Raw genomic sequence first — 22,104 nt, forward strand, 5'->3', positions numbered from 1 at the left:
ATTCGTCTGTTTTGTAGTGTAGGAAGATTAATCAGAGCGCGGCGATTTTCGTAGCTAGGTAATTGAAGACGGTTTTGTCATGGAAGTCGTCGTAGTGCAAATCGAATGAAACATTTTTGAACTCGTTCTATTCGATCGATGTGGACGTTGTGGTAGGGTGCCCAGATTATTACTCCATATTTCAAAATACTGCGTACTAAAGCGACGTAAACTGTCTTTAGGCAATACACATCATCAAAGTCTCTGGTGTTGCGTTTGAGAAATCCCAAAACTGCGTAAGCCTTTACCGTAACTAGAGATAATTGTTCGGTGAAACGAAGCTCACGATCAAGGACGATGCCCAAATCTTTAACAGCAGAAACGCGTTGAACTGGAACAGTAATCATAGAGTATTCAAATACGATCGGTGATTGTGATCGTAAGAAAATAATTGCTCTGCTTTTTTATGTTTATACTCATACCGTTTCTGTCACACCAGTCAATAACTTTGTCAACGTCCATTTGTAAGCACAGCTAGTAATGATGCGATACACTTTGAGATCGTCTGCAGACATTACTTTAGGCGACGATAGTTCTCTACATAGGTCATTCACGAACAGTACAAAGAGTAGTGGACCTAGATGGCTTCCTTGGGGAACACCTGATATAATGTTGAAAGGATCATAAAGAATAGATAGATAAACCTTAATTGACAGAGGAACCAGTTGTAGTGTTTACCATCCTTGATATACTTTTAGGTTGCTTTGAATCTATGCTTCCATAGGGTAAATTTTAGAGCGACGATGCAAAAAAGGGTAAAATTCTTCTAGATTTGACTCAAAACGGATTTAATTTGTAGACTATATTAGTTAAAAACTAATCGTCTTCGGTTATACCGGTTCCGGAAGTACCGGAAATAGTCATTTAGTACAACGATGCACAATAAGGATTGAAGAGGTTATGTTAGTTTATACCCAAAGTTAGTTTCTAATTTTATTCAGGTTCGAACAAAATTTCTTGATTGAATCATCTTCTAGTGATATTTTTGAAAATATATGAAATATGAAAAAGGCATCAATACACCATTAGGTAGATTAAAAAAGGTTTCCATTTTTATTTATTTCGTTGTATTTTTTGTTTGTTTTGGAAATAGCACACCGAACAGATTTCGACCATTGAAAAAACCGTCTTTTTACCCGAAATCCTCAAATGTCTGTGTATATGCATGTAACAAAAATGTGCGCTAGATTTTCTCAGAGATGTCTGAATCGATTTCCGGTTTCTGAATAACAGGGTAATGTGATGTAATCGGAAATAGTAGTTGGAAACTCCAATATTAAACTCGATTTCTTAGAAATTGATGGACGGATTATCACGAACTCGGAAATGAATTGAAAGACCGCCAGGCTCTCCGATAAATTGGTAAATTTTATCTGGGAAAATATTTTACTGGAGTTTAAGAAAATTTCGAACTTTTGATTCAGTATCTCTGTCACTGTTTAGGGCAAACCCAATTCTATGTCATCAAAATAGTTTATTGGAAGAAACTATACTGGGGTTTTCAAGCGATAACGGCATTAATCGGAGCGCAATGCTACAAAAAACAACCACTAATAATGTTAATATTCGTTGAATAACAGTTTATTGATATACTATATATGAACAGATTGTATAACTTTTTCCGAAAACTATTCTCTGGAAACGACTCTACAGAAATCATAAAACGCTTCGGATGGAAATTCTTCTTACATATTATATTCATCCCTATTCTGCATTTTGATCGAACGAGAAAGTGTCCATCATGATTGCTAACACAGAAATAAGCAATGGTGAAAATTTCCAAATTTAGTTTGAAGATTGGAAAATGTTACCAATTTCTGATTTTTTCTCAGGGATTTAAAGCCTACATTTTAAAATATTATCAAAATATTGTTTTATTATTTGAAACTATCATTCTGGACATAAATAACAAATAAATAAATAAACTTGTCAAACAAAATACGGTAAAGTAAAACATGGTAAAAATCGATCGTCCTTGTATCGATTACAAGAAAACACGTGGGATGATGCTCCAATGACTGGTAACTTGAAATAGTAAGATCAAATAAGTTTTTCTTTGGATGTTTTCATATATATTACCTTTTTAAGTCAATTATGGTTTGAATAAAATTATATTCAAAATGCATGCAGGATTTTGAAACATCAAGTAAAGGTTTTACGAAACTAAACATTTAAGGTTAAATGATACTTCGACACTTTTCTTGAATGCAGACATCTGTAAACTTTGGGAATAGTTTTCGAAGGAAGTCATTTATTATTCTATTTCTCTATTACCATACATTTTGTTAAATTCATTTCATGCCATCTTCAAAATGCATATCGTATTATATGTAGCACATCCTTCACTCAGATAAATTCTTTACCGAATCTGAAAACACTTCAATGATAATGCGTTAATTTGAATAATATATGATCGTGTTGCGGAAGGACAAAGCTTTTTTCTTGACAAGACAATATCACAATGATATTCGTAACTAGAAATTGGGAATGTGTTAAGCGTTACAATAAATTTCGATCCATTTTTGTTTACCGATAGCTAATATACATAGATTTAATTGAGAACTAAATTATTCTATCGCGAATCTTTCCCATTTAAAAGTCAATAATTCAATTTTCAAACTTCACACATTTTCATTTAGCGAAGGGTAACTAATATTAGAGCAACGATTTCTTTACCTAAGGCTATAACAAAACGGAAAAACTTTAATGTTGTCTAGGATACGATGATGCGTCACATGTGCATTTACCTTATCAATGTTTCTGAGATCTAGCAAACAACTGTGTACACGTATATTTGAGAACTAATTTCAAAATATTGCGGTTAATTGATTACTTATTTTATATTATATCTACTAGTATTTTGAGAGTATGTATTTAACGAAGTCATTTTGGGGCAATTGCCAATTTCGTAAACTCACTCTGCGAACTCTTATTATGCAACAAGCTTGTTTGCATGCAACAAGATCTGTATACGAATTGATAGCACTAGTAAAGTAATTTGCTTGAAACAGTACGCATAGTTACGAAGTTTTACTTTCAGTAATACAATAGATTACAGAAATTGTTTTAATCTTAAAATACATCGTTGAATGAAGTAATACTTATGGCGTTTTCGTTTTTAATTTGCACTACACCGGTGCAGTGCTACACTGAGGCATGAATAAACGAACAAAAATGACGAAAACATAAACAGTAACCATTGACTACAATAAACGATTCCATTGCACAGAGCTACACCAAACTTTTGATGAGTGCTACACCAGTGGTATCGGTGCAGAAAAAGTGTAGCACTGGTGTAGTGCAATTGGTAAAAACGAACGGTTTCAGTGCAGCTTTCGCTACACCAGTGTAGTGCAATTTAAAAACGAAAACGACATTAGACTCCATAGCTACCCTCCGGTTATAAGTTAGTGGATGGATGTGCCAGCATCAAGTCCTCCTTCCTCTTCTAGTTTCGAAAGGAATTTATTCGCTCGATGCTGTGGATCGCTCTGTCTCGATAGTTCAATAAGATCTAGAAGTTTTTTGATGCCGACAAATACTCTGAATAGAGGTTGAAGAAATATAGTTAATTGCTGAAGGTATTTTTTCCTAATAAAATTGTTATCCTTACTTGTGTCCCTTCATTCGTTTGTAAATGGTAGACAGCTCCTGTTTTGTGAAAACGTCGTCAAATCCTTCCAGAACCGACAAAATATGTTCTGGTTGTGAGAGATTAGGTACGTGTAGAACAGCAGTAAATGCTGATAACATTTCCATGTCTTCCAAAACTTGTCTGTAAGAAAAACAAATCAAGCAAATGTGTAATAATTGTGACAGCAAAATTGAAGGATACGATCATAGGATTCATCATCAGAAACATAGGCAGCATTTCATACCCAATAATTTAGAACAGTCGATAGTAAAAAAAAGCTTGGCACGATCACCTAAAGGGGTCTTTGGTTTCCATAGACACACACACACGGTTTTGAGTGTGTGTGTTAATAAACAAATGAAAAAAAATCAAACTTGGGTCTAACTTTTTTCTCTTTTTAGTTAAAAGAAAAAAAGCCTTTCCTCTCTGAAACTTCGCCAAGATTGAAATAAACCCCTAAGAGCAAATTCAGCAGCTGCAAGATTCATATGGGTGGTCTATAATGTAAATGAAACTGAAACAAACGTATCCCCAGCAATCCGTTTGAGTTTTATTTATTCGACCAGTTCTACTGTCAAATTTAAAACTGGTATACATTGCCGTTCTATTTTTTCTATATTTGAAACACAGATAAAACGCTGCTGGGGCTGCCAGTTTATTTTGTTATAATTTCTAGATTTAAATTTTAAAACTGACATAAATTATGCATCTTGAACTAGAACACTCCTGAATATGCCCTAAGGCTTCTTTTTTAAACTAAAAAAGGAAATAAAATTAGGCCCATTTTCAAATTTTTGAATTTGTTTATTAATTTTTATTTTTTAGTAGGACCATAAGACCTTTCATTTGACCCTAAGATTGGGAATAACGGTTTTGAGTCCAGTTCACAACATTTTTATACCGGGAACCGGGATAGCCGGAATCGGTTTGTTTAGTTGCCTACTCATAATGACTACTGATTTGTGTAGTTTTAAGACCATTTTAGGAAATTTTTTACGTTTTTTGTTTCGCCGGTTTAAGTGACAGTGTACAATATTGAACATACTTTACCCTATAACTCCGGAACCGGAAGTCGGATCCGGATGAAATTCAGGAATTCCTGAGTCGGGTTTTCAAGCACAGACTAACAGACAGGACACTCAAATTAGATTATTCAATCATTTTAACGGTCTTTTCGAATATTCCTTTATTTGGGACAGTATTCACATGTGTCATGATGACGCCACGTTACCCTATCAAAAACATCCTGTCTTTCATCTAGACTGTGTTTATTTTTTTCATTTACCAACAGAGTTGCCATTCATACAGAATTACCTGTAATGTATTGATTTGTATACGTCCATGCGAATTTCATGCAGGATACAGATTTAATACATATGGCCAAAACTATATACATAATTGTGCCTATTTCTCATCCTCCAACGCAAGACAAAATCGAACCCGTTTTGTTACAATATTTACTTGCTTCTGGTCTGCCGCCACTTAATTTCTGGTGAAAACTACCGACACAATAAAAAATAGTCTAGATGAACAACGTTGAGTCAAATAAATGGTTACCTTCCAACATCGGCAAAAAGTTAAATATATTATCAACGTAATCCAATAATTTATTGTGACGATTCATTTTCAAATATTTTGATGAAATCAGGCATCCCTGCAAGCAGCTGATCGGTGTTGACAAACGAGGGGAAACCAACTAGTAAAAAAACTTTTACATAACACAAGGGGTGTACAGATAGTAAATAGTTCGCGCAGTACAATATAGGTGGAGCTAGTGCATCACGAAAAATTATTTTTTATAAGAATTTACTCATACTGTCATGTCAGTTAGTCTGTGTTTCAAGTGCCTTCGTGAAACCTTTCTATATGAGAAAGCCAAAAACAGCCATATTGAACAATTACTAATATTTTCGAATGGCCCGAAACATTCAACTCATCCCTAATAAATCACGATTAGCTAAATCAGTTACAGTTAGAAATTTAGTTTAGTTTAGTTTTCTTTTTTAGAGAGATTTTCAGCCGGAGGCTGGTTCGTATCTGTTTCGAAGCTAGGTGATGTAAACTATTGGATGTATATAGTAAATGTAGGTTGTACGACTTTCTCCCGAAAACCATTTCCCAGAAAATAAAGCAACGAAGCGTTATCCCCAGAATGTACCGTTCTCCAGAAAACTATATTCACGAAGGCACTAATTAGTAGAAAGACATACAACAGAATGTACCATTCCCCAGAATGCCATCTCCCAGAAGAAGCAAATGCCTAGAAACTGTTTCCCCAAAATGGAAAATAATACAGAAAGAACATAGGAACAGATATTTTATTAGAATAGCATCGACTAGAATCAGACGCGTTTACATGGAGGCAACATAGCTTCTTTAAATTGGATATCTGTTTTCGCATATAGTATTGTTGTACTTCATTATAATTGAAGCAATCTTCGTATTCCAAAAAATGGGTCTTTATTCATCCAATTAAAAGTACAAAGTGAAAATTCTATATTCCTGTTTCTACCTTGTTGCTAAGGTTAGCTATGGTAAGTCCAAGGGTTGTCTCAACAAACAGCAAATGTCGTTACTTACTATATTAGTGGCCAACATTCCTCCTTCATTATTTCCAGAATACCAGAAAAGGTTCAAGTCTTGATGGCGTTTCGGTCGGCTTGTACTTGGTTCCTGATTAGTATTCGACTGAACAATTGACTGTTTCGTTTCGTTCAGATTGGAACTAGAAGCTCCTAAATCAGTAACTTAGAACAAATTCTATTAAACAGCATGTTGATCTGTTATGCCATATGATCAGTATGCCAACTAACCATTATGCCAAACGGCATTATACCAATAACAATATTCTTAGCCACTAATGCCTTCGGGTATATGGTTTTCTGGACTTTGGTACATTCTGGGAATTTTTTTTCTAGATTTTATTACTTTCTAGAGTTTGTATTTCTGGAGATTAGTGCTTTCTGGGTAATGAATTTCTGGGGAAATAGATTCGGTTTTTTATGTTCTGGATAATAGTTTTCGGGGAAATATTATAGAACCGTGAATGTAACGTGTCACTGCTTATATTTAAACTCGTTCGTATAAATAGGTATCCTTAAGGAAGTTTATGCTTTGGATCAGATAACAATTGTATTTGATTCCAAATGAACTCGTGCTTTCAAATTCGAAGCACAATATATTCAAATTTAAAATTAATTGCATTTATTTCTATGCGTGTAGAAACGAAAATTGTTTGCTTTGAAGTGAATATCAAATGTATTTGAATATAGGCGCTGAATTCAGAATAAAATATTTTTGAATTCAAAGCGCAATATATTTGAATATAAATACATTTTTCTGTGTGATGATAAATTAGAATAGAAATCAGTAGAATATAAATTTTGGAACCATAAAAAGAATGTTTAGGCAACAAATGATTAGTAAACAACGTACCGCCATTGTTTGTGTGATCGACGCACTAAGCACTTTTTATAGATTTATAGTGGTTTTTATTCGTTTTTTATTCCCTGCGTTACTCGTAGTCTCGACAAGAATTGGACAGTTTTTTGTGTCGTGGTGGAGTAAAGATAATTTGTGGTGTTTTTCGGTCAGTTTCGTTGCCGCTTTTTTTGTTATCGTATCGCGAAGTGGCGCCTATCGAAGATATCGTTTAATCAAGATACTCAGTTTTACGCTCTTTCTCACCCGACCGAAGCGCCATCTGAATTTCACTGTCGGCATCCTGTGATTTGTTCACTATGGCTAATGCTTGCGATCGTGGTGCAAAACTGTAAAATCGGAGGAAGATTTCGTTGAGTGTTCGGGTTTTTGCCATCATTTGGTACATATGAAATGCGCAAAACTCAACAAGCCGTTTCTGAAGGTTATGGACGAAAATCCCAACCTGTTTTGGATATGCGATGAGTATCATACCAGATTGAACGGCTCATCACTGACTCGGACTAACTCTCGGACGATGCTTTCTCGCATATCAGAAGCTTCTACGTCGCGTTTATTGATAAACGGACACCTCTCAGCACCCTTCCCTATTCAGCGGTCAGTCCACCAAGGAGACCCTCTTTCGATGCATTTATTTGTGCATTATTTGCACCCTCTATTGCGCCAGCTGGAGTGGGTGTGTGGGACAGACCTGATTGTTGCGTATGCAGACGACATCAGTACCATTGTTACCAGTGCAGACCGGCTGGATAATATGCGTGCGCTCTTTAGGCATTTTGAACGAGTGGCAGGGGCTCGCTTGAACGAAGCGAAGACAACTGCCATCGATGTTGGTGTAACAGAAAATCCTCTTGTAGTTGACTGGGTACGCACCGAACCAACAATCGTCTTCACAAACTCAGTGCGAGAAATGGTGACGCTACCTCTTCCGTAGTGCATGTGCTACTGTGCCGATGCAGCAATTGGCACGAAGTAAAAAAGATGGCGGACTCAAACTGCATTTACCGGTTTTAAAATGCAAGACACTGCTGATCAACCGTCATCTGCAAGAGATTGATATCCTTCCGTACTATTCTTCTCTTCTTCACCAAGCAACTTCCCCCCGCGCAAATTCCGTCTCAGACCTCCCCTGTCTAAAAACAATACTACAAAATTATCCTCAGCTTCCTTTCCAGATCCGCCAACAGCCATCCACCAATCTCATTCACAGTTTTTATGTAATGCGCACAGACAGACCAAAGGTAGAAACAACAAATCCTGGATATAACTGGCCTCAGATATGGAAAAACATCGATGCCCGAGAGCTGCTACCATCTCATCGCAGTGCACTGTATATGTGGGTTAACCAATTTTTTCCAATTGAGACATAATAAACGTATTAAAAAAAAGTGTTGTAAACTGATAAAACTGGCTCGTTTCCGCGACTCGGTTTCTTCGTTTGGAAGCGCATTTGCATATATCGCAGAGAGAACAGAATCGATTTTTGCTGAGTTGAAGGCCGAAATTAAAAAGAAAAGCCAGCAAATATCTCGTCTCTCGCGCAAAGTGCCTGTTTCGTCGCCGTTGCCGCCCAAGCCCGACGGATTTGGTCCCAATGCGAAGCGTCGTTGGGAAGATAGTTCTGAGCCAAGTAAAACTTTGAAAGGTTGCCGGAAACCATCGGATAACTGTAATATCGCAACAGTTCCAACGCCCTGCTCCCTCGTATGGATTTACTTATCACGTTTTCACCCCAGCGTTAGTAAGGAGATGGTCTCGCAGCTAACAAGAGATGGTTTACTAGCAGCGAAGATATCACGGTCATCCCGCTAGTGAAAAAAGATGTCGACGTAAATACTTTGAACTTTGTCTCCTTCAAAATTGGGATACTGCCCAAATTTCGGGAAGCGGCTCTTAATCCCGACACCTGGCCACAAGGTGTTTTGTTTCGCGAGTTCGAAGACAACAAAAAGCAGAACATCTGGTATCCTCCAGTCGATATTGCTCCACCGATTCCCGACGAAAATAGATGCAGCGCCGTTATGAATGTTGACGAAGTAACACCCAGCCCGCTCCGTTTGATGAGAACACCGCCCCGGCAAACACAATGAAACCACACCGGGACGCACTGAAGTTGATATTTTGGAAGCTCTCGAACCTCCCGCCACAGTCGTGCCACAGCAGCCAGCGTTCTCCAGTCGTCCTGGTCCTGTGCGTGGGTGTGGTGACAGAGTCTTCCAAATGTCTCATCTCGGCAAGTATATGCATATATCGTCCTTTCCAAGTGCTGATCTCTCTCGCACTTATAGATGTCCTCCTCTCGCTCTGAATCGGATACCGGGATGCACCGATGTTCGCACCATGGCCATGGAAGCCCCTGATACGTTCCCCACAGTCGAGCTATTGCAGCCAGCGGTCACCAGTCGGAAGGGGTCTTCCAAACCATCCCAGACAGCAATTATCCATCGCACGATCAATCTAGTCAACCGCTGAACTTGTACTACCAGAATGTTGGAGGCAGGAACATGCACATCAACGACTATTTGCTCGCTTGCTCGGATGATTGCTTCGACATCATCGCTCTTTCGGAGACGTGGCTCAGTGATTGTGCACTATCTGTTCAAGGTTTTGGATCCAACTACGAAGTCTTCCGTACCGATCGCAGCCCCTTAAATAACTCAAAAACTATTGGAGGCGGGGTGCTTATCGCAGTGCATCGTCGTTTGAAGGCGCAATTGATCGAAACCGCATCTGGTAAATGCGTCGAGCAGGTTTGGGTGCTTTTGAAACTGGTCAATTTTTCCCTTTGTGTGATATATCTCCCTCCAAACCGATGCCGCGATCTACCGCTAATCACTGCACACATACAGTCGCTGCAAGAAATTTCTTCCACTCATGTACTACTCGTAGATGAAATCATGGTTGTGGGAGACTTCAACTTTTCCAGCATAAAATGGCAGACAAGTTCCGGTGGCTTCTTCTTTTCTGATCCGGCGCTCTCCACTTTCCACATTGGCATTACAACCATGCTCGACGGCTACAACCTCAACCTTCTTCGACAGTCGAATCCTGTCGTAAATGAAAATAACCGGATGTTGGATCTTTGCTTTTCAAGTAGAGAAGATGTTGCATCAAAGATTAGTGCTTCACCGTTCCCTCTGGTGAATTCTGTTCGTCATCATCCTCCATCACATATCGTGCTCGATTCGAATCGCTTACAGAACGCCTGCATTCCAACGGACATCATCTGCTATAATTTTAGTAGAGCCGACTACACCAATATGACCGACTTCTTGACGCAAATCGACTGGGATGAAGTTCTCGACAACGATGATGTCAATGCTGCTGTGCAGACGTTTTCTAATGTTATGAGCTACGCAATCGACTACTATGTACCGAAACAATCGAGACGGCAGACCCGGCATCCACCATGGCTGACTGCGGAAGTGAGACATCTGAAAACGACCAAAAGAGCCGCTCTAAAGCAGAATATGTACAAATTTTCTGAATATTATTAGGAATTATCATTAGGACCAAATTGTGTCTGTTGATTGTAAATAAATAAATAAATACACAATCAATCTTGCTATAATAAAACAAATAAAACGGAAACCAAATGAAGAAGATAACAAATATTCGATGCGGATCATAGAAAAACGTACTGCGCAAAGTGGTAGGCTTAAAAGATTTATGATATATACGGTCGTAGAAAATGAAATTTACAACACACCACAATTCACAAGACTTGACCTTATGGACCACTAGATCATTTTAGGGTATCGATGAAACCTTGATTCCGGAGGATGAACGTGAGTTGCGCTCGGATTCATAGAGCTTAAACAGTGTACCTTTAAAATTACATATATTATTAAAAAGCAATGAAGAGGAATGGTTATCAAATTATTTGGTATTACTAACTAAATATTCATTCAGTACCAATCACCATACTCCCAACAAATTATCGTTCAGAATATCTTCACAACGATAAAACATAAGGACTTTACTAGATTTATAACGCTCGATTTTTGTTCACCATATTTTGAGTGCTCTGATCACCCGAGATGTTAGCTACAACACTTATTAGAATGCTTTATTATTGCCTTCTGGCTGTTTTACATATGTAGCAGTTTTCCAAATTTAAGTGTTTTTTGCAGAATAGCGCGCAGTGCTGTCTAAGCTGAACGATTTTGCTATTCTTTCGTCATATTGAAACGTGAATGGTGAAATCACTGGTTAGAGGGACGGATTGCTGAGAGCAGCGAAATAATCGATAAAGTTTACTGAAAGAAATCGCATGTTTTTAGTTTGTCTTCTTTTGACCTTTTGACAATGTTTGCGTCAATTTGGTGACGTTTCTCCAAGACGATTCAAAGTATTGTCAATACTTCTTGTGTTGACAATAATATTGGCTCGTGCAAATTATGAACTGTCAAAAACTATGCCTACCTTCTACTGGAAGTACACAGGATTAATAGTTTCTTTCCTTTTGGTGGTTGTTTCTTCAGTAGCACCAACAAGGCCTGAAGCGTGGTGTTAGAATATCTGGGGCCTATCGGTCCATAATCCAAAAGTCGTTCTATATTATCTACCAAAATACAGCTTAAAGTTGAACGATAAGCGTCGTCGAAAAACTGCAAATAATGTTGACATGAGTTATGAGTTTCAAACATTTTAAATTCCGGATAACTACTTTTCTTATTGCCAAGCACTTTGCATTCTCGGTAAATCCAACCATATCATCTGGAGTACACACTTTGACAAATGGAAAATCGGATATTTTTGCTAACTGGGCTGCCAAAGCAGTTTTTCCAGAATTCGGTGGGCCTTCGAGCAGAACTGAAACCAAACCAGTACCTTCGGCAGCTCGAGCTTGTTGAGTATAAAGTGCCCCGTCTTGCATAATGTGAGACACCGGAACACCCCAATTAATGATCCCACGTGTGAGATAATGCTCAAGAGCTTCCTGGGCAGTTCCGAAAGCCTGAATAATGTAGAATAATTTAGTGAGACTATCAAATAAAATTAAATGTTTCGTATTTACCGGTTTGATGTCATTTTCAAGTGCATGAAGAAAATCATGACGGTTAACCATTAGCTTCTCCATCGCTTCAGGATCTACTTCGACTTTAGATGCTGCTTTTATTAATCGATTCATAGCTGTTGACTGGGCAGCCCGGACTAAACCTTCTAATTCAGCACCACTGAAATTTTTCGTCAAAGTAGCTAGTTCCTAAATTACATTCGATTTTTATAAAACAATGTATGAATCACAATTGTAGTAATCAAACCTTATTATCAACATCAGGATTAATTTTCTTAAAATCACGCATACGTTTTGTATGAATATTTAGAATTTGAAAGCGGCCATCCTCATTAGGAAGACTGATTTCCATCTGCACTTCCAATCGACCTGGACGCAACAAAGCTTCATCGATCATGTCCCGTCTGTTAGTCATACCGATTACCAAAATATTATTCAATTGTTCAACACCATCTATTTTCGCTAGCAATTGATTCACAACAGTATCATGTACTCCACTGTTGCCACCAACACTCCCACGAGCCTTGCAGATCGCATCAATTTCGTCGAAGATAATTATGTGTAGACCACTGTTGGGACCCAACTAAAAGATACAAGTAGCACTGTAATAACAAATAAATAATTTGATAACTGTTTCATACTCTTTTTTCCTCTTCTTCCGCATCGGCAAATAAACGTCGTATATTAGCTTCCGATTCACCGACGTACTTGTCAAGAATTTGAGGACCGTTGACAATCTTCGGCTCCCGAGCATTAAGCATGTTACCAATTTGACGAGCCATTAAAGTCTTACCAGTTCCAGGGGGTCCGTAAAGAAGTATTCCTTTAACGTGTTTACATCCCAATTGCTCCACAATCTCTGGAGGAAAAACTCGAGAAGCAAACGCACGACGAAAGATAGCATTAAACTCGTTGTCTAAGCCACCAATACCCATTTTGCCGAAATCCCAGTCCGGGTTGATGATCGACTGCCGAACTATTTTACCCTTTGCCTTCCCAACTAAATTGATCGAAGAGTTTTCCATTTTTTCGAATGTAACATTAGTGTTTCCTAAAAGTCGACCAAAATTAGTCTTTTTGGGTTCCGCTTTTCCGCTTTTATCTCCTGATACACTAGCATTAGCATCAATAGCTTCCATAGATTTAATTCCTAAACATAATAGTTTCTTATCTGCAAAACTAAACACGAGTGGTTGTCCCACAGTTAGCGCCAGACCAGAAAATTGCATAATAAAATCTTTGGCCATTTGATCGCTATCATACGGCTCCAGGGTGGTGCTAGAAACAAATTATTTTGTAACATTCAAATCGATGCAAATTTTGTTTAACTTACGTTTTTTTCTGAAGGAAGTCTACTTCAATACACACATTGCACAAAATCTCAGACGAACGATCGAAATGGTAAGGTCTTACAGATATGTCCTTATGCGAGAATTAAGCAATTAAATATGATATGATCATCTCAAAAAGTAGCACAAGTACCTGATTAATTGACAATGTTGCCCATTTGCGCTGCAGTAAAGAAAATCCAATACAATAGTTTGGGATGTCCGGGCATCGTTCTACAGAAAATATATAATGTTGCCCAGGAGCTGTCGAGACATCGATGTATCTAAAAAGAATAACAAAATATGGATTGTACATCACTAATTGAGGAATAAATGACAAATGCAGTTAAGAACGATTCAACTAACAGAAGTAAAGCATTTACTTGTTCATGTGCCAAAAAGTTATCAGTGGGTTTGAATCAGTTATAAAAAGTAGTAATTACATAACCTTTTTCTAGTATTCATGAATAATTAAAGTTGAGTACTTTTTGTAAAACGATTCAGAATGAACATATTTAGTCACAAGGTTTTAGGTTGCATTTAGGCACAAGAATTACTAATGCTCGTGGGCTAAAATGAATCAAATTGAGTACTAAATATGATAGGTATCATAATTGAAAGGAAACTCGAAATATCCATAATCTCATTTTTATAATGTTCTGTGCAAATCTTTCCGTCTCCGTAATCTTTTGCGAAACATTCCATACTAACTCATTGCAATCATTTTAATAGTATAACTTATGAATGCAATTTAGTTTCAAGCCTCAACTAGATACGTTAGTGAGATAACACGAAATAACTTCACTATAGCAAAAGTAATGCGAATTCGATGCCAATATGTTGAAATATAATGAAAAATGTTCAAACAACGTAATTTTCATCTGGTATTTTAATTCATACAAATTTGGATCGCCAATTTGTTTGATCGGTTGGTAGTACTTATAATATTAATGGTTCTTGGTAAGACTTACATATTTTATTGATTCCATAACTTACTTGATGTCTTCTGGAAAATCCATACTGTTAACAATCGCTCGATTTTTCAAGGATAGCTCGTCCGTGGGACATTTTGCCGCTTTCATCATCTATGTATTAATAATATTTGAGTATGAGAGTCAATATTGTCTTTACTAAATACTTACTACAGCCATTTTAATTGTATATTGGTTTCAACTTTTAATATTTTCCGAATATGAAAATTCTCTTCTACAATAATATATATATTATTTCTGATCAAGAAAAATCAATAATCTAACTACGCTACATTACAGATCAAATTGAATGATTTTCTTCCTTTATTGTAACTTCATTTACAAGTAAAACACACAATTTTGGATATACAAATAATAACTAAATACTTAACTTTCAAAGGTTATAAACCTCTTAGAAATTAACCTTTTAAGATGCAATGGAACGTTGATATTCCAATGCCTATCAATCGAATTTACAAAGTTCTGTAAAGGTACAACTAACATGACAGGTGCTTATTATGGCTGATCTGCGCACTAGAGATGGGAAACTTATCGATATTTATCGATAATATCGATATTACCACGATATCGACGATATCGATAATTCATAGCATTGTCAAAAATTATCGATATTCGATATTGCAACCAGTTCAGTAAAATTATAATTTCATATTTTTACTTCGCTCGTGTAGTTTTTATCTAATATTTGATATTTGAGCTATGTTTAAAAAAAGGGAGATCCAATCAGCTGTTTTTCAGCGATGAATGTTTCGACTTTGGTTTCAAATCCTATTTAGGAGATAGAAATGTCAAATTTGTGCGCGCCAAAATAGCAGCACTGCGCGCCCATACAATTGACATGATATGTTGAATGTGATGCCATGCGATGGCGTTGTTGGACTGAAGATTAATTTCGCTCCAAGCTGACAGGTTCTACTAAAATTGACTTCCTGCACGCAACCCTTCTATTACACAGCATGCAAAGAGCTGAAATTTATTGCACAGCGTCATTTGATAACTTTAACAACATCAGTTGCCTCCGAAAGAGTCAATTCAACAGCGGGAAACACGGCTTGTTTGAGTCCAGGGAATTTCCAATTTGAAATTCTTATTTGTTCGGCTGTGAACCTAAATTAATTTTTGCAATCAAATGTACTTTCTTGTTTCAATAAACTTTTATTTCGGTGGTGAAAATATCGATATTTATCGATAATATCGATATTGAGCAGCGAAATATCGATATTATCGATAACTTATTTTATTCGATATTTCCCATCTCTACTGCGCACGTCTATTTCCATTTCTCGGTTGATTTTTCATTGGGGCGTATAAGCAAGTGACAGTTTCTCTTTAATCCTTCTCTCTTTCGATTATTGTGATGTGATTAAAAAGATTTTCTTTGATATCACTATTCTGTTTGAAAGTCGAAAGTTTCGGGTATCATTTCACGCAAAGTGTTGAGTGATAAACGTGGAAATCGCTTGGTAATTAATAGCAGAGAATGTAAACAAAGAGAAACTGTCACTTGCTTTTACGCCCTTTTGAAAAATTAACCGAGATTTATCGGTCGACTTTTTAAATGGTCGTAATAACAAATGAATGTTTCTATATGTTTACTTTGTGATGAGTGTAGCTCGGCGTTTATTAATGTCGTTTTCGTTTTTAAATTGCTTTACACCGGTGTAGCGAAAGCTGCACCTAAACCGTTCGTTTTTACCAATTGCACTAAACCAGTGCTTCACTTTTTCTGCACCGATACCACTGGTGTAGCACTCATCAAAAGTTTGATGTAGCTCTGTGCAATAGAATCGTTAATTGTAGTCAATGGTTATTGTTTATGTTTTCGTCATTTTTGTTCGTTTATTCATGCCTCAGTGTAGCACTGCACAGGTGTAGTGCAAATTAAAAACGAAAACGCCATAAGATTTTCATGGACTTCTCTAAACTCATTTAAAGTTTAAGATATCGAGTATCGCTTGATACAAAAAGTTTGGAGAACCCGCTTGGTAATTTATAGAAGTAAACAAGGAGAAGCTGTCACAACCATTTGAAAAATCAACCGAGATTTCAACCCGGACGATTTTTCGGTTGATTTTTCAAAAGGCTGTAAGAGCAAGTGACAGTTTCTCTTTGTTTACTCTCTCTTCTAATACCTACCATAATATACCAAGCGGTTAAACTTTTTATATAAAATGATACATGTAACATTCGACTTTCAAACCGAATTATAATATACAAGAAAACCTTTACAAATCACGTTACAATTATCGAAACAGAAAGTAAACAAAGAGAATCAATCATTTGCTTATACGGCCATTTGAAAAATCAACCGCGATTGTGTATACCTTTCACGCGTAGGAATGTCGGAAATTTCGAATTGCATTCTCGATTATTTCATAATCGAGTATAATTTTGAAACTAATCAATTGAAATTTATTCGATTATCTGAGTTATTAATCGATTACTTGATTATTCATGCGATTATCACTATGGGATTTTTGCCTTTCTCATATCTCGGTTAATTTTTCAAAAAGGCGTATAAGCAAGTGACAGTTTCTCTTTGTTTACTTTCTCTGCTATTAATTACCAAGCGGTTTCCACGTTTATCAATCAACTCTTTGCATGAAATGATATCCGAAACTTTCGACTTTCAAACAGAATAGTTATACCAAAGAAATTTTTTTAATCACATCACAATAATCGAAAGAGAGAGTGATTAAATAAAACTGTCACTTGCTTATACGCCCTTTTGAAAAATTACCTAAGTTTTAGAAAGGCTATGTAATCACTATGAAACCGGGGTAAAATGTGCAAAAAATTGTGAAAATAAGTGCACTAACTTTTCTCAGAGATGGCGCAACCGATTTTCACAAACTTAGATTCAAAGGTCTTGAGGTCCCATACAAAATTCCTGATTATTATTTGGAACCGACTTCCGGTTCCGGAGTTATGGGGTAAAATGTGCAAAAAAAGAAAATATGTGTTCTAACTTTTCTAAATTAACCTCAAATCTTTTCCAATTGATAGTTTCTATCAGTAGACAGTCAAACAAACCGATTTCGGTTATTCTTTTAAGAATCGAAGAAAATTATCTTGAAGAATACCACAGTATTATATATGATATTATGATTGATTTGAGAAAGGCATCATTATACCACTAGTAGGATAAAAGAGTTTTTTTTTGATTATTCGATTAGCTCAATAATCGAATATCGGTTTTAAGTTAATCGATTAAATATCACTCGATTATCTGGGTTATTAGTCGATTACTCGATTAATCGATCGATATTACGACATCTCTATTCACGCGTTTTTTATAACGGCCAATAAGCCGCCTGTCAACAACCACTTTCGAAAGAAATTGCTGGCGAGCTATGAACACCAGACGAAAGAGAAAACTTTTCTCTGCCATTTACTATTATGACTTACTCTCAGCAAGTGCCGAGTCATTCGAAACTACTCTTCAAAGTGAATGTTGATGGATGGCTTATAAGCCGTTATAAAAAACGCGTAATTTAATCCAGTCGCTTTTAAAATCCATAAGAAACACATGATATTTCACTACAAGTTTACCATATGGAAATCAAAAGTCAATCTTATTATCTTCAGAAAACATTTTTTCATTAACTTACTTATGGATTTCAAAAATCATACTTTTGAAGTTCGTGAGTTAGACATATGATTAATGTAGAAATGTAGATATGAATGTAATAAGATATACTCTCGTCATTTGTGCAATATATCTTCCACCAAACTCGGATATCTCTCTTTACGAGCAACATGCAGTTTGTGTGAATGAAATAATTAGAAAATTTGCTGGCCGTGATAGGGTTATAGTTTTGGGTGACTACAATCTTCCGCTGCTACACTGGAGCTTCGACGATGAAGTCGGTTGCCTACTACCTAGCAATGCAGCTTCAGAACATGAAATTTTATTCGTTGAAATGATGATCGCTTCTGGTTTGCAACAGATAAATTATTTGACAAATCAGAATGGTAAACTGCTTGACCTTGCATTCGTTAGCTGGGCCAGTGATTGTGAAGTTTTTGTACCCTCTTCGTCTCTGTTGAGATTGGATCGCCATCATCCTCCCTCCGTATTAAAAATAGAAGTCTCACTTTCTTCGCATGTGGTTGTCGAGGAAGACACGCTTTACGATTTCAATCGGTGTGACTACCATGAATTAAATGCGGAAATTTCACGTATAAATTGGGTTGATATACTGACGCATGGAACATTAGATGAAGCAGTTGAAAAGTTTTACCGTAAGCTAGATTCTATTTTTCAACACCTCGTTCCTCGGAAACGACATATACGTCACTCAAATAACAAACGACCTTGGTGGAACAGTGAGCTTCGCAACCTTCGGAACCGCCTAAGGAAGGCTCGGAAACGGTTTTTTCGGACAAAATGTGAAAATGATAAATTGCTCGTGCGAGATTTGGAACGTCAGTTCGATTCACTCAATGCATCGTGTTTTCGGATTTATATATCTCGACTGGAAAGTAACTTCAAATCTGATTCAAAACAATTTTGGTTTTATCTTCGGAATAAAACGTCTTCTCGTGGAATTCCCGAAAATGTTTTCTACGGGAATCACTCGTCTTCAGCAGCTTTGGATTCAGCTAATCTATTCGCGTCTTTCTTTCAAAGTGTGCTAAGTAATAACTCGCCACCTTTGTCAGAATCGTACCTGAATAGCCTACCGATGTATAATCTGAACTTACCAGCGATTGTGTTCACGGCAAGTGAAGTGCATACTAATCTGCAACGTGTCAATGGATCAAAAGGACCAGGATCGGATGGATTGCCACCTTCATTTATAAAAGAATGCTCTTCTGCCTTAGCTTTGTCGGCTTCACTACTTTTCAATCGTTCCTTAGCTGAGAGGTATTTTCCGGCGAAGTGGAAAGAAGCTTTAATCGTTCCGATTCATAAAGCTGGTAACGTTCATGACGTCAATAACTACAGAGGCATTTCCATTCTGAGTTGCTTACCAAAAGTTTTCGAACGTATGCTGTTGGAGTATCTATATCCCGCAGTAAAGCACATTATTAACACTGATCAGATCATATTTCAACCCAAGTGTTATCACACGATGACATTATTGAGACGAATTTTGATGAAATTAAATCAATTATTAGAAAACTTAAAAACATGAAGGCTCCTGGTAATGATGGAATTTTTAATATTCTTATTAAAAATCTTCCCGATGTTGCCTTGAGACTCCTGGTTAAAATTTTCAACAAGTGTTTTTCATTAGCTTACTTCCCAAAAAGATGGAAAAACGCTAAAGTAATTCCTATCCTAAAACCTGATAAAAACCCAGCAGAAACATCAAGTTATCGCCCAATTAGCTTACTTTCTTCTATCAGTAAACTTTTTGAAAAAATTATCTTGTTAAGAATGATGACTCATATAAATGAGAATTCAATTTTTTTACCAGAGCAGTTTGGATTTCGTCATGAACATTCAACTACTCATCAACTTGTCAGAGTAACGAACATGATAAAATCAAATAATTCTTCTGGGTTATCCACTGGAGTTGCTCTTCTAGACATAGAAAAAGCATTCGACAGTGTTTGGCACAAAGGTTTAATAGCAAAAATGTCTGATTTCCAGTTTCCTATTTATTTGATCAAAATGATTCAAAATTATTTAACTGATCGTACTCTTCAGGTTAGCTATCAGAATTGTAAATCTGAATTGCTACCCGTACGAGCCGGTGTTCCGCAGGGTTCGAGTGTAGCTCCAATCTTGTATAATATTTTCACTTCTGATCTTCCAAATCTACCCGTTGGTTGTCAGAAATCGCTATTCTGTGACGACACAAGTCTGTTAGCCACAGGTAGAAATCTAAGAGTGATCTGCAGTCGCCTACAAAGAAGTTTAAATATTTTCAGTGATTATCTGTCAAAATGGAAAATTAAACCAAATGCAGCAAAAACGCAATTAATTATCTTTCCTCACAAGCCAAGAGCTTCTTTTCTTAAACCAAACAATAATCACATTCTCAAATTGAATGGCTTGGAATTGACATGGTCTGATCAAGCTAAATACTTAGGTTTAACGTATGACAAAAAACTCACTTTCAAGGATCACATTGAAGGAATCCAGGCAAAGTGTAATAAATATATTAAATGTTTATATCCTCTTATAAACAGAAATTCTAAGCTCTGTCTAAAAAACAAATTGTTAATTTATAAACAAATTTTCAGACCAGCCATGCTTTATGCGGTACCAATTTGGTCAAGCTGTTGTTCCACCAGGAAGAAAACGCTTCAAAGGATTCAGAATAAAATTCTGAAAATGATTCTGAAGCGTCCTCCCTGGTTTAGTACAAATGAGTTACACAGACTCACAAATATAGAACCATTAGATGTAATGTCACATAATATTATAAGCAAATTCCGACAAAAATCGATGCAATCTTCAATTGAATCGATTCGCTCTCTGTATTAGTTAGTAAGTTAGTATATAAGTTCCTTTTCCCCATTACACAATACAAGTAGGTTTAGAATTTTCCCTACACAAAAATCTCAGAATTGCGGAAGCAAATAATGTCTTCATGGTAATAACCAAATCATATATATATAACAGGGCTGAAAAGTCACCACTTGTGGCTGAACACCCAATTTAAATCTTAATAATTTAATTTTAACTCATATTCCAATAAATAGTTATTTAAAAAAAAAAAAAAAAAAAAAAAAAAACACTGATCAGCATGGCTTTGTCAGAAAACGATCAACAACGACTAATATGATGAGCTACGTTTCTGTACTGATTGACAAACTCGAAAAACGACAACAAGTTGATGCGTTGTACGTTGATTTCTCTAAAGCTTTCGATTGTGTACCCCATCTGCTCGCAATAGAAAAATTGAGGCGTGGTGGTTTCCCCGACTGGCTGACAGATTGGATTTTTTCGTATCTCACAAATCGCATAGCCTCAGTTCGTGTAGGATCTATTCTTTCTGATCCTTTCAACATTATATCAGGTGTTCCCCAAGGAAGCCATCTAGGTCCACTACTCTTCGTACTGTTCGTGAATGACCTATGTAGAGAATTATCGTCGCCTAAAGTAATGTATGCAGACGATCTCAAATTGTATCGCATCATTACTAGCCTTGTGGATTGCTGTGCCTTACAAATGGACGTTGACAAAGTTATTGACTGGTGTGACAGAAACGGTATGAGTATAAACATAAAAAAATGCAGTGCAATTACTTTCTCACGATCGCAATCTCCGATCGTATTTGAATACTCTATGATGGCTGTTCCAGTTCAACGCGTTTCTGCTGTCAAAGATTTGGGCATCGTCCTTGATCGTAAGCTTCGTTTCACCGAACAATTATCTTTAGTTACGGCAAAGGCTTACGCAGTTTTGGGACTTATCAAGCGCAACACCAGAGACTTTGATGATGTGTATTGCCTAAAAACAGTTTACGTCGCTTTAGTACGCAGTATTTTGGAATACGGAGTAATAATCTGGGCACCCTACCACAACGTCCACATCGATCGAATCGAACGAGTTCAAAAATGTTTCATTCGATTTGCACTACGACGACTTCCATGGCAAAACCGTCTTCAATTACCAAGCTACGAAAATCGGTGCGCTTTGATTAATCTTCCTACACTACAAAACAGGCGAATTTTCCTTCAACGACTGTT

At 36.7% G+C, this 22,104-nt stretch overlaps 1 protein-coding gene across 4 annotated transcripts; it reads right to left on the reverse strand.

The window, feature by feature from the left end:
* Positions 1–1,593: 1,593 nt before the first annotated feature.
* On the reverse strand, positions 1,594–14,953 carry LOC131425089 (vesicle-fusing ATPase 1-like). Of its 4 annotated transcripts, none has more exons than XM_058586668.1 (13): positions 14,727–14,953; positions 14,605–14,668; positions 14,459–14,547; positions 13,617–13,746; positions 13,468–13,556; positions 12,776–13,412; positions 12,382–12,717; positions 12,135–12,323; positions 11,784–12,074; positions 11,540–11,724; positions 3,653–3,814; positions 3,415–3,582; positions 1,594–3,139 (listed from the first exon to the last, which is right to left on the reverse strand). In XM_058586668.1, exons 2-12 carry the CDS (start codon positions 14,611–14,613, stop codon positions 3,447–3,449), a joined length of 2,253 nt encoding a protein of 750 aa, XP_058442651.1. In that variant the 5' UTR covers positions 14,614–14,668; positions 14,727–14,953; the 3' UTR covers positions 1,594–3,139; positions 3,415–3,446. The 4 variants fall into 4 exon arrangements, with proteins under 4 accessions (XP_058442651.1, XP_058442652.1, XP_058442654.1 ...); XM_058586669.1 differs by having other exon boundaries at positions 14,732–14,944; XM_058586671.1 differs by having other exon boundaries at positions 14,858–14,916.
* Between the last annotated feature and the right edge of the window lie 7,151 nt (positions 14,954–22,104).

Source organism: Malaya genurostris, chromosome 1 (assembly GCF_030247185.1).
Source record: "Malaya genurostris strain Urasoe2022 chromosome 1, Malgen_1.1, whole genome shotgun sequence".
Taxonomy (NCBI): Eukaryota; Metazoa; Arthropoda; class Insecta; order Diptera; family Culicidae; genus Malaya; species Malaya genurostris.

What these genes read in the sequence shown, in the direction of transcription:
- LOC131425089 (XM_058586668.1), bottom strand. An exon ending in TTGAAAATGACATCAAACCG is followed by an intron (nt 12,075 to 12,134) that starts GTAAATACGAAA and finishes TACATTATTCAG; the next exon opens with GCTTTCGGAACTGCCCAGGA. An exon ending in CTGTGTACTTCCAGTAGAAG is followed by an intron (nt 3,815 to 11,539) that starts GTAGGCATAGTT and finishes TTTTTCTTACAG; the next exon opens with ACAAGTTTTGGAAGACATGG.